Source organism: Acomys minous, assembly GCF_964271855.1.
Source record: "Acomys minous genome assembly, chromosome: 11".
Classification (NCBI taxonomy): Eukaryota; Metazoa; Chordata; class Mammalia; order Rodentia; family Muridae; genus Acomys; species Acomys minous.
In genome coordinates this window covers 37,620,866-37,633,944 of record NC_140492.1, presented here as the reverse complement: position 1 = coordinate 37,633,944, position 13,079 = coordinate 37,620,866, and the positions used below count along the sequence as shown (strand labels likewise).

The following is a 13,079-nucleotide window of genomic DNA, read 5'->3' as shown; positions in this document are numbered from 1 at the left end:
AGAGGTTTTAACTTTTTCAACTCTAACTAATTTTCTACACCTGTCAAGTGGGAAACATGTACAGAAACCTGAGTTCATGTCACACCCAACTCTAGCGCCAGCATCTCTAAGCTTCCTGCTTGAGTGAATTTCTATTCAGTGCATGGTTGCTGGAGAGTCTGCATTCACAACCTTTCTAGGATTTAGCTAAAAAATAAGCCCCAATGCACATTGCTGTACGTTCTGCTGATATTCTAGAGTAACTGAGAAATTGAAATAACACAAAGAAGTCAATTTGAAACTCATTCTTCACTACACACACACACACACACACACACACACAGACATTTTTATATAAAAGCTGCCTACTAACCATCAACCAATTGCTGTCTTACACTTTATAAGTGGCATTGTAGAATATAGCCACCGCCTGGACAAAGCACTGCCCAAGCACTGGAATATCAGGTGGCAGAGTCAGACCTTCAACCCCCAACTCCCGCTCTCTGTCTCAATAGATTATAACATGGTGACATTACCTCTGTGGATCCTTACGGCCATCCTCCAAATGCCCAGTCCCAAAACGGCACCCGTCAGCAGTCCACACACAATAGCCACTAGCACCCGGACATTGCAGGAGTGACAGGAACGCATGGTGACGCCAAAACGCTGCACCAGTGTGTGTGAAACAGCTGGTTTGTCCTTAAGACAACAACAACAACAACAAAAACTTAACCAGAGATGGTTATAAAACATGAAAAGAGTTCTTCCTTCCAGTGATCTGTCTGGCAGGCGCTCTCATGTTTTAAGAGTTTTGAAGTTAATTCAGAATAATCTAGTTGGAGTCAGCCAAGTAGAAGGTGTGTTGCTGCTTGCAGCCTGCTCATTCTTCACTGAGGGAGACCAAGAGACTGGGATTCTCGGAAAAGGAGCATAACTCAGGGCAATAAAGGAGGGGTGGATCAGCCCAGAGGGTCAAAGGGCGAATATCTAGACAAGAAAAACAGTGAAGGAAGGACACCGAGCAAGGAGAAGCCAAAGAGGAAGTCAGGAGGGCAGCGTATCCCTCCAGTTGGCTACAGCTCAGCTTCATGTCCTTTGGACTCCAGCAGGTGCTTCGGGACATTCAGGCACCCTCATGGAGAAACGAAGTCTGTTGTTAAGGAGATGATAAAATGCAATAGCTACACATGACCCGCACCGCCTGCGTTTCCTTAAGGAGCCTACGTTTTAACAGCTGCAGTTGGCGAGTGAGTACATTGGCTTAGGGAGGATTATAAAAGCACTGAACTGTATAATTACAACTCATCTAGTACAAATTAAAGTATGTCCCCCACATTCACGTGTTGGAGTCTTAACCCAAAACATACATGATACGGCCTTAAGTGATACGACAAGTTTGATATGGAAATAATCGAGTTGAAATGAAGTCTATAGAGTGGGTTTTATTCCAATATGGCTGGTGTCTTTATAAGAGAAAATGTGGCCACTCACGTGCACAGAGGGACCACATCTGAAGAGACTCAGGGATAAGACAAGCAGTTGCAAAGAAAAGCTGCTGAGACAGGCGTGGAGAACAGCCTTCCCTCAGAGTTCTAGAAAGAACTACGGTGTCATCATGACTTAAAAGAGTGGTTCTCAACCTGTGGGGCACAACCCTTTGGGCAGGTCAAATGACTCTGTTACAGGGAGCCCATAGCAGATGACCTGCATGTCAGATATTTACGTTACGAATGATAACAGTAGCGAAATCACAGTTATGAAGTAACAACAGAAATACTTTTATGATTGGGGGTCACCACAACATGGGGAACAATACATTTCTGTTATTTAAGCCACACAGTTTGCAGTACATTTGTCACAGCATTTTTTTCAGTTTTCTTTCTTTCTTTTGTTTGTTTGTTATTGATAATTTGTTCACTTTATATCCCCCTCCCTCGCTGGCTCCTGGTCCCCCTCCCTGCCCACCCCTCTTCCTTCCTCTCCTAGTCCTCAGAAAGGGGGAGCCCTCCTCCCCTATCATCTGGCCTCAGCCTATCAAGTATCATTTGGACTGCCTTCACAGCAATTTCTAAGGAAAAAACAAATCCTCCATCAAAAGTTCTACGAACAAACTGCCATCTCTACAGTTGCAGCTGTGGCTCTGAGGTTCTCCTATTCCACTTCCCTGTCCCTCTCCAGTCTCAGATGAAGTCTGAACATCCCTGTCATCAAATCTCTGCTTCTGGTAGATGAGTCAATGCATGGATGGTCCCTCGATTCGCTTTGACCCCTGACCATTAAGGGCCTTCCATGTGTCAGGACTGTGGAAGGCAGGAACAGCACTCAAAGTGCTTGTGTTGTCCCAGGGTGAGAAACCAGGGTGTAACACTTGATAAGACGGCTCACAACCCTTAAAGATAACAAAATGTAATTACTACAGAATACTCTTCCCGAAGCATTAAACACAGATTTTAAAATTAAATTTTACATGTGAACTGACCATCTCTTTACCCCTCAAGATTACATATTCTTCCCCAGTATTCAATAATACTTACTTTCTAAAGTACAGCTTTGAGGATAGTAACAAAAAGTCCTAATTTTACCTCATCCTATAACTTCATAAAAACACGTTAACAGGTCACAAAATGAAAGAACTTAGAGACTGCTGTAGGAGAAAAGACAAAATGAATCCATGTTCACTGTCTGTTTGTTGTGAATATATTATAATATTTATTCTTATGTGCCTGCATTATCTCCACAAAATGGTAAGAGTACATAAAAAATTATTCATGGAAATCCAAGGGACTGGAGGCACAAGAAATTTAAAAATTCTTAATACCCTTTCTGTGGTATGCATGTATTTTCAAATAGTATATGATATATATTACCTTTTCTTTATTAAAAAATAGCGATGTTCCATAAGTAATAAACTAAGAAGATGAGTGAGCTCCTAGTAAACAGAGAACACACAGAGCACAGAACCATACATTCTGCATCCTTGCCTCATTTATTTCACAACACAATCCTCTTCCCAGTGCAGAAACAAGAATGAGGTTAGAGATGACTTCAAGATGAGATCTGAGGTTAAGGCATATTGGGCAATGCCAGGTCACACAACGTTAAAGCTGTTCTGTCTGCACTGTCCCGGAGCCTCCAGTGTGCACATCCACGTTACACACTGCCAAGTTCCCAATGTGTTCTGAACTACAGAACTCCCTTCTAAGAAGACTCTCTCAGAGATGTTATTCTTCAGAAAATACTATGGAAACACTGATTTGTTTAGAAAAGGGTGACAATTGCTGAGGAGGATTATTGAGGAAATGGATTGTGGAGCCAATGATCACCCTACCAAGATGACAGTTCCCGCCCCCATCTCTCTCTTCAGTGTTGTACACATTTTTGAAGGGAAGGGAGCACAGTGACTGAAAACTGATTTTGGCAGCATATAGATACTTTCTTCTCCCAGTCAGTGCATGTACAGGACCCCGATTTGTGGCAATAGTCATAGCTTCATATAATTTTTGTTGCTTTGGCCATATCATTGAATTCACAATGTCGCTCCTTATTTTTCTAAGAACAATAGAAATTTGTAGAATGAAAAAAATTCTAGGCATATAAATTTAGATGTTTGCATTTATATAAGGACATAAGCTAGTGTGGTTTTAAAATATATAAAGGGTCATTCTTATAGTCTGGATGTGATGTATCCATTCCCAAAAGTTCATTTACTGCAAGGTCGGTACACAGATGATGATGCTATTTTGGTAGGTTCTGAAAGCATTAGGAGATAAGACCTAGCCAGAAATGTGTCACAGGAACATGTCTTCAGGAGCCCTGTCTTGCCTGCCTCCATCTTTCATTTTACTTCTTTCCTGTCTTCCATGAGATAAAGGGACTCCTCTAGCACAAATCTTGCTACAGTGATGTTTTCCCATAACACATGGGACAAAAACAAAATGAAATGAAAAACAAGAACTCCTTCAGAAACTATGAACCAAATAATACCTTTCCTTCTTTAATTTGTATGTGTCCATGATTTCCTTACACAGGGTCAAAAGTCACTCACACAACCACTGTTTTTATATGCACATAAGTTAAGAAGACAAAGAAGAGGAAAGACAAATGAGAAAGGACTTATTTGTTAATGATTATACACAAAGCATATATTATGGTGAACATGTGGATAAAATAATAAGCCAAAGGGACAAGGTCCCTGTTGTCACTCAGCTGCCACTCAGAGACCTGGGTTTGTGTTTACGTTGTCACTAATTTGTCTCACAAAATCCATGCCTTTATATTTTAAATAGCCCTCACTAGGCCTCTCAGTCCTGTGCATGTTAGTCATAAAGACTTCATCTGAGTAAGAGCAAGATGGCGTTTATCATGTGTGGAAAGAGGCGCTGTGACTCCCAGTGGGTGTCAGAGACCAAGCAGAATATTGAGAACATGTATAAAAGGGAGATTATCTTAAGTTGCCACACCCAAAGCAGGGCAAAGAGGCATTCATGTGATGAGGCTGAGTATGGAAGGTCAGTGTCAAGTAGGGGAGACAATCACCGTGTGGAACACTGAATGTGGGAAGACAGAAGCAGAAGAAGAAGAAGAAGAAGAAGAAGAAGAAGAAGAAGAAGAAGAAGAAGAAGAAGAAGAAGAAGAAGACACTCTTCAAAGACCAAGAGTCCCTTCCCAGGTGACCCATTCGGCATGGGAAATCAGCACTGGAAAACAATGAGCTAAGTGAGGAAGACATCGGCAGAGTGGCATACTCGCCTAGGGCACAGGCAGGAAGAAAGGGCACCCACACATGGATGTGGGTGGCCGAGAAGAACAAGACAGGTTGCCTTCAGGGTGACAGGTCAAACAGGCAAGTGTGTAAACAAGAAAGCCAGCCACGACTTCTGAGCTTCCTGAGCTGTGTAGGTTTTGTTAACCCCTGAGTCTTGTAAGTAAGTGCCTCTCCTCTCTTCAGTAGGGAATGTTCAGGTGAAGTAGTTGTAAAACACTGACTAGCCTACTGTTTGCAGTTCTCCGGAGAACTCATATCAGGGATCGTTTTGCAATAAGTGCCTGGCATTTTGAAAGACAAGCGACCTGTAATCCCCAGAAAGCTTAATAAAAGTATACAAACCAAAGACACCAAGGAATCTATGACCTAGAGAGCAGCTGTGTTAGTTTGTTTTCTGTTGCTGTGATAAACACTGTGACCAGAAAAACAACACGGGGAGAAATGAGCTTTATTTTGGCCTATGGTTTCAGAATGAGAGTCCATCATGGTGGGTCAGCGGCATGGCAGAAAGCCATGGGTGTAGAAATAGAAGCAGTTATAGGAAACTGAGAACTCACATCTTCAAATGCAAGCACAAAGCAGAAACAGTGGGCAGGAAGGGGACAGGACTATATGCACCCACGGCCTTCCCCCAGGGATGTGCTTACTCCCACAAGCATCTCCCGAAGACTTCACAATTTCTCCAAAGAGCACCACCATCAGGGTATCAAGTGTTAAATTATGAAAGCCATTTCTCATTTAACCAACCACAGCAAGTATATTAGGGGTACCAAAAACGCAGAAATCACTGATCAACAAACAGCTTTCACTATAAGGGTGAACACTACCCATCTGAGGACTGGTCTAATGACAGCAGGATAGACTGAGGAAACACATCGACTTGATGGAACCACAAAACAGCATAAATGTATAAGGAAACCAAGTTTCCATAATGCTTTGCATGAAAGATGATGCATTTCATGGATGGTAATAGATCTGGGAGATGATGGTATCTTTATCCTTGATATTTCCTGATTACCCTCGATGGATTACTTCCTAGATCAAATAGATGCTGTCCTTTGACATCTAACTCATTGAGTTTTAAAGTAATGGTAAAGCAATGGGAATCTATCAGCTTCCTGAGGATAATTTAAGGAAATGCCACACATTGAGTATCTTAAAGGACAGAGGTTATTGCCCCCAAAGCAGTTGTATCTGGAGACTGAAGAGCCTGGTGCCAGCACAATCACGTTCCCTCGGCAGGGCACAGGCAGAGAACTGGTCCTGGTCTGTCTCCCAGCTTCTGGTGTTTTGCTGTCAGCCTTTGACCTTCTTTGATTTTTGACTTGTGGATACATCATGCTGAAGTATATCTTGGGCACCTCATGCTCTTCTCACACTTCTTCGTGTCTTTCATGTGGATCTTTGCCATATTGGGCTGGAAGCTTGGGGAGAACCTTACTCCGATGAGTATAGACTTATATCTGAGCTAGCAACCCAGGAATCACCATACCCAAAAGAAGGCAACATTCTCAGGTATTTGAATGGAGGCTAGAACTTTGAAATATAAGGTAGAGAAAGCTGGGAGACATTTGAATCTATAACAGTGGATTCTGCATTAATATATAAATTAATCCAAATTCTACCTCTATTTTTAAGTAATATTTTTATTTATTCTTTGAAATTTTCATTGATGCATTTTGGTCATATCCATCCCCTAGTCCCCTTTTGCAACTCCTCCTAGAGTTCTCAATATACCTTCCTACCAACTTCATGTCCTTTTAAAATCCACTGTGATCAATTAGTCTCCTAGCTGCACATATGCACATAGGTATGGGGCCAGTTACTGAAGCATAGACAATCTACCCTGGGCCACATTCAGGGTTACCCTCTCTGCCCTCTGAAGCTATCGACTGCCAGTAGCTATTCAGCTAGGAGCAGGCCTTATGTGCCCTTCCCCGAAATCCATGCTGCCATGTTGACTGTTTGATTGTATGCAGCTGTGAATTCGTGAGTGCAATGGTCCTGCTTTGTGCAAAAGACACTGATTTACAGGACTCTTCCTTGGCCTCCGGCTCCTTTGGGTTTTCTCTTAGCTCTTTTGTCCATGTACACTGAGCTTAGGAGATAAAGTTGGTGTGGTGTGGTGATAAAGACGTCCATTTAGGACTGAGTACTTCATAGTCACTTACTCTCCACACTTTGGTGAGTAGTGAGCCTTTGTATTAACTTTTCCTCCCTGCAAAAAGAAAGTTTTCTGGTGAAGGTCAAGAGCTTGTCCACGGCCATTGAGCTAGAAGGTGGTCTTATACTGTGCCACTTAGCAAATTAATAACAGTAGGTCTTCCCTTGAAACATATGACACCTCCAGCTACAGGCTCTTGGCCCAGTTTATAACATGAGGCATGAATTAGACCCTGTGTAGCATGGGCCCATAATCCAATCAAAGAGAAGTTGACCACCATAACATTAAGTTCTGTTACTGTACTAATGGCATATTCAGTCAGGCTGCCTGCCCAAGGTGCAGAGCTGGGTACGAATCTTAAGAACTCTTCTCTCTCCTCAGCTTGCAGAGCACCTTCAGGCACCATTAAAGCTAGCTAGCTGGAGGAAACTTCTAGTTCAGTACCCGTTTGAAATTTCTGTGTCCTTTTCTGTGTAACAAAAGTGTCTTCAGCAACAGACCTGTGGGCAGCTACGAGTAACAGCAATAGGCTGTGGTGTCTCGGTGAACTGATTTATTTGGGTTTAAGAAGCAACTTCGACCTAGAACCCCTGTCCAGATCTAGCCAATGGACAGCACATTTTCCACAGTTATGTGGAGAGCAGGGACTGACTCGGACATGGACTCTAGTGCCCCCTTTTTGACCACTTCCCCTTGGTGGGGAAACGGGAGAATACAAGTGAGGGGATAACAACTGAGATGTAATCTGAATAAATTACTTAAAATAAAATAAATAGAAAGAAGCAACTTCAACTTATGAGATGTCTTTTCATACTCTGCCACAAGAGGGAAGCATTGTTATGATTGTCTTTTCCTCTGTCATCCTATTCTGTAATGTTTTCACACTTCATTGACCCATTATATAAACACATCAGACCATCAGATATGAGATAAACTAAAGACGTTGCTTGCATTTGATGTTATAATTCTTTCATAAGTCCCTGGCTTTGATCACAACTCTACAAAAACAAGCATGTTTCTTAAGGGGTGGGATTTGGAAAATGTAGCACATAGTAAAGACACACGTTTCCTAAGCACCCATCCTTACCAACCCTCTCCTGAACATCTGGTTCAAATGGCAGAGAAACCTAGACCATCTGGTGGCTTTCCCTCTGAGCCGGACACTATGAGATAAGCAAGTTCACCTGAGAAGTAACTAAACCATCCTAATAACTAGTAACCTTGGACTTGAAAGGAACTCCCTCTTCCAGTGTCAGAAGATGTATCCTCCTGAGAGCTGGGACCGCTGAGAGATATTCCACCATCATTGACACTGATTTAGGGGTTCTTTCCTAAAGACATAGAGGAAGTTGGTGAATTGCCGCATGGTGCTCTTAAACGTACTGAAAACCAACTCTGGGAAGGGGGAGTCCCTCCATTGTCTCAGGTCCCAGTGTGTCCTCTAAATCGCCCTGTCGTGGAGCACAATGAAACCTTCAGAGTGCTAAAGAGAGAACACCTTTCTAAAAAGAGGTTGTTACCGGTTCCTCTACGCCGTGATGTAAAATCTCTGCTGGGATGAAGAAGCAGAAGTTCACTGAGCAGGACAAAACTCTGTTGGGAACTCCAACTCAATGAGGCTCCTTAGTACATTTCTGTGGGATGCTGTAAGCTCTCGATTTAATAATGCCACCTCTGTTTGCTCTCAATCAGGCCACTCCAGCTGTCTCTGTCATATTTTGTCACCTGGTTTGGTGTTTCGTAATGAGTCTGCTGCCTTTGTCTATATGGCTATATTTATTGTTTTCTTTTATGTCTGCTGTATGCTTACTGAATGCACACATTAAAAAACCAGAAATGTGCATCCTGTATATGATTTTCTGTAGCATACAGAGCATAACATCTCAGAGGCTTCCTTCCTATCTATGGCCATAGCTCACTTTCCACAGTAGCAATGGGCTGAAGAGTCCTCCTCTGAAACAGTATGGTCCTCACTAGCCCTACAGAGCAGTTATGAGGAGGATTTTATTTCTAATGATGGAGGTCAGCAAAGCATGTGGCCCAGGCTTGGCTCTGGGCTTTAGAGATCTGAGCAGAAGAAGGCTGTATGAAGTAGCAAGGGTGAAATGTTTCGAACACAGCCATAAAGAACCTTCAGAACTAAGTCAAGACGCAGATAGTGGGAAGGGTGGTTAATAAAATGCAGACAAGAAATAAACTGTTCAGTTGTAGGTTGAAAGTACCACATAAAGAACAGCTGTACCTTGAATTAAAAATTAGACTAATGCACTTTAATTTTGTTTGATTCTAAGGGTCAAAGCTCTGAAGTGTAGGGTTAATGAATTCAGACTGTCTCTGAGACACAAAGGGAAGATGGCTCTATTTCTAAGCAAGGAAAAGGTTGCTCCACCCTAAATTGCTATGCTGTCTGTGAGTTTCATGAGATCATGGCTGTGTGCTTTGTACTCCGTATATTTTGGCTTCAGACACAATTAGCAAATAGGGATTTGTTTCAGCTCCACGTCTAGATATTTGTCAAATCTTGCCTCCCCATCCCCTTTTAGGACATTTGAAAACAGACTAGGAGACTCAAATTGGGGATGGGGGGTCAGATAAGGAGCAATTTCTCACTTTCATTTTAATATTTGTTTAGTTAAAGACTCCTTTCTGTAAGTCACTTACAGACTCAACAAATATACCTCAGACCATTTAGTGCTAAAATGACTGATACCTAGCCTTTGAGCCATTGGACAAATTTAAAATAGTACATGAAAAAGTCATTAGGATGTATCACCTTAATAGGTATGTAAGTAAGTGGTCCTATCAAATAGGAAACACTTATGTGGAAAATGTAGGATTGCATCAAGTTCACAAATCTTTATACCCTAAGGGTGGTACATTTAAATCCCATATTGAACACACATGTGTTCAATGGGATGGTTGCCCACTCATCTTAACTCAGGGTGATTTGTGCACTATTGAGATCTGAGGGATCATGAGTTCCCTCCCAGAGTTTTTATCCTCCTGTGGGATGACAGGACACCCTGGGACAGCCAAGGTGCACACAAGGGGACCATTGTGCATTCAATAACCCCAGCACATTTGACATCTGCAGAGCAGGAGCCGAGGCTCCAAACAAGGCTTGCCTTTTGTGGTTCATCTTATGTTCTGGGCAGGAATGAAGGAGAAAGATCTTTTTGCATAAATCTGTCTTCCACAGGAAGTTGTCACCTCTAGAAAGAACTAAAATTAAGAGCTAAACAGTAGTGACATCTCAAGTTACCTGAACAGTACACTCCCTGAACACAGAGCCTTGGGACACAACCTGATGGAGGATCTAACACTTGGCACAAGTAAGATCCAGGTTATGCTATGTGCTCTGAATGTGACTGTGAAAAACTCTGTCCTGTTCATTATCTTTGGCTTCACACAGACATTGTAGATGTCTGTAACTTTAAAATAATTCTGTCTGTTCAGTTATAACCGGCTTACAAATGTACAATTGATTAATAAATTTGGGATCATAGCTCTACACAGTCTCACCAATAATGCCATTGAAATATTCCAAGACTTAACCTTCTCCAGCTTTATTTAAACATTTAACAAATTAGATCTTTAAAAACAATGAAGGCTTAGGAAAAGTTGTCTGCATTTTGAATTACTTAAATATATATATTTAGTTCACTGCTGCAGATGAATTTGAAAGGTTAAAGAGAAATATAATCATTTAAGTCTCAAGTAAAGCAACTTAAAGCTCAGAGGTTAAAATTTTCTGTGCTTAGGCAGGTGTGGTGGTGCACACCTGTAATTCCAGCACTCTGGGAGGCAAAGGCAGGTGGATCGCTGTGAGTTTGAGGCCAGCCTGGTCTACAAATTGAGTCAAGGATAGCCAAGGCTACATGGAGAAACCCTGTCTCAAAAAACAAAACAAAAAAGAATTTTTTCTGTTCTTAAAATTGGAACAATAGAGCTTGGGAGTGCCATTCTGTCGTCCCTACCTTGCATATGAAATGTTGAGTTGGATGCCCACTCACACAATAATAAAATAAAAACAGATGTTTTTCAAATCTAACTTAAAAGGACTCAGTTTTGAGATTGTTTTTTAATGGGTGAAGCTAGAAGAGTAATTATCCCATCCACTGAACAGTTTGTGAAAACACATATCCATCTAAGCTTAAGTCAATACTGTCTGTCCACTCACTCTTATTTGGGGGAAATTCAGATGGTTGTATGCCTGTCCTTTATTCTTTTACTTTTCTCTATCTATATTTAGCAGAACACAAACTTTGGGGGTCTATTTTCATGTATATTAATTCTACAAATCAGTAGGAGAGTTCCTTACTTCATTTTATTTCTGGTTTTTCCTGTAGTACAAGGGTAGCTACCTCACCTTATGAATTAATATTCAAGGAAAAATCCACACCTTTATAAGTTCCTGTACTGGTGAAGTAATACCAGGGTTAGTAAAAGTACAGTCATAATCCGGCCTCCTATTTTTAAGATGCATTAAGAAACTGAGGATTACAAAGAACCATAAGGAGCTGGTGCCTTACCAACGGCAAAGCTTACCTCAGCTAATAACAGCTCCCATCCCTACGTTCCTCTCTGAAGAAACAGTAAGTCCTTTTTGACTCACTGAAATCATTTCTCCTCTGGTTTATGGTGATGTAGCATGAGATACTCATGGGGGAAATATGGCAGAACTTTAGAAACTGAGTCTTCAGGTTTATGACAGCTGAGACAAAGCACTAAGTGAAAGGAAGGGGTGGGTCCCCATCTCTGCCCTGTCCGTGATGAAGGCAAATCTCGTCCTGGCATAGTCTAATGATTTCACATAAAGATGGAACATGGGTACCACTTTTCTTTATTAAAAAGACTTCTGATTTTGCCAAGGGAGAAGGACCCTTTGGCAAAGCGTCCCTGATCTTTACTGTCCTTCCTGGATTTCTTTTTCTTCAGATCACCCACCACCTCACTTTGCAGTCTTATATTTTACTTTTGTGTTGCCTGCTTTCCCCCCAGGAATGTATGTCTGTTGGAAACAGCAGCTTTGGCTTGAGCAACACTCTATTCTTAGCTTACTGAAAACGTCCCGACATCTGGAAAGGGAATAATAACCAGCTGTTTTATGAGTGACCCCATTTCTACCCACCCCACTAGCCGATAAGCATAGGCTGAGCTGCCTTTCCTTACCCTGTGTTCTAGAGTACAGAAAACCATTTATGCTTTTGTTATGCTTGTCATTATTTTGGACAACTTGCTGAAATATGTTTTGATAAACTAAAATCTGTACAGATTCTATGAAAGGACTGAGACAGATTCTATGAAAAGACTTCCTGGTGGAGGGTGAAGGAAATAAATAAAAAGGCTTTCTTATTTAGGGCTTGAGATCACAGATCACTAATTTATTCATGCTGTTCCAAAAATAGTATTCATAAAATTTGTATTTTATAGTATGAACATACACTTGTAAGAAAGGTTTTACTTCAGGAACTATAGGAAAGCATTCCCGAACTGCTTTCAGACCCAGATGTTCTGAGAACTCCTTGGGTTGGGTCTTACTTATGTCCCGTGGGTTTGAGCCTGGAGAAGCAGTGATCTCTGCACTCTCATGAAGGAGGCGGAGAATTTGCACTCATTGGTTTTCAAACGTCCAGGTTTACCCTTGTCTGTACTGGTTAGACCTAGATATCGGTGACTTCTGTCTCAACTAGCTGCAGCTGGCTGTTGGCTAGTGCCTTTGAAATGCAAAGGCCACAGTCACTGAATGTCATTGGATTAGAAAAGAGCCCTTAAATCTGAACAGACATGAACAGAGCTGATGACTCTCACAGAACCACAGCACACTGGTGCCTCATATTCCAGAGTGAACTACGGTCTCCTCACTCCCTGCTCAAGAAACACCTACAGGCACCCAACATCTGTCCTGTTAAAATCTTATGTAACAAGATAAAGACGCTCAGTTCTTGGACCTTCTGAAGAATATACTCATGTCTCTCCTTGGGACAGCTGTGATGCATACGTGACGGGGTAGCTTCTGGGCTTGCTAGAGTTCTGGAATGCCAGGGAGCCTTCTGGGTTTCATTGTGAGTGTTTCCGCTCCATGGGTACAAGGGCTGTGTCATTTCCATCACATTTACGCTATCGCTCAGGATTCCTGCATCCTTTCCTCTTCCTGTTACAGCAAAGAGT

General features: G+C 41.8%; 1 protein-coding gene across 2 annotated transcripts in view; it reads right to left on the bottom strand.

Annotated features, from left to right (window-relative positions):
* The window catches only part of ADGRG7 (adhesion G protein-coupled receptor G7), a 60,306-nt gene extending 59,004 nt beyond the window's left edge, over nucleotides 1-1,302 (bottom strand). The window contains exon 1 of one of the 2 annotated variants that reach the window (XM_084801235.1): nucleotides 516-1,302. In XM_084801235.1, coding sequence (XP_084657361.1) covers nucleotides 516-732 — 217 coding nt within the window. In that variant the 5' untranslated portion in view covers nucleotides 733-1,302. The remainder of the gene's footprint in view (nucleotides 1-515) is intronic. The other variant, XM_084801234.1, reaches the window with a different exon arrangement.
* Between the last annotated feature and the right edge of the window lie 11,777 nt (nucleotides 1,303-13,079).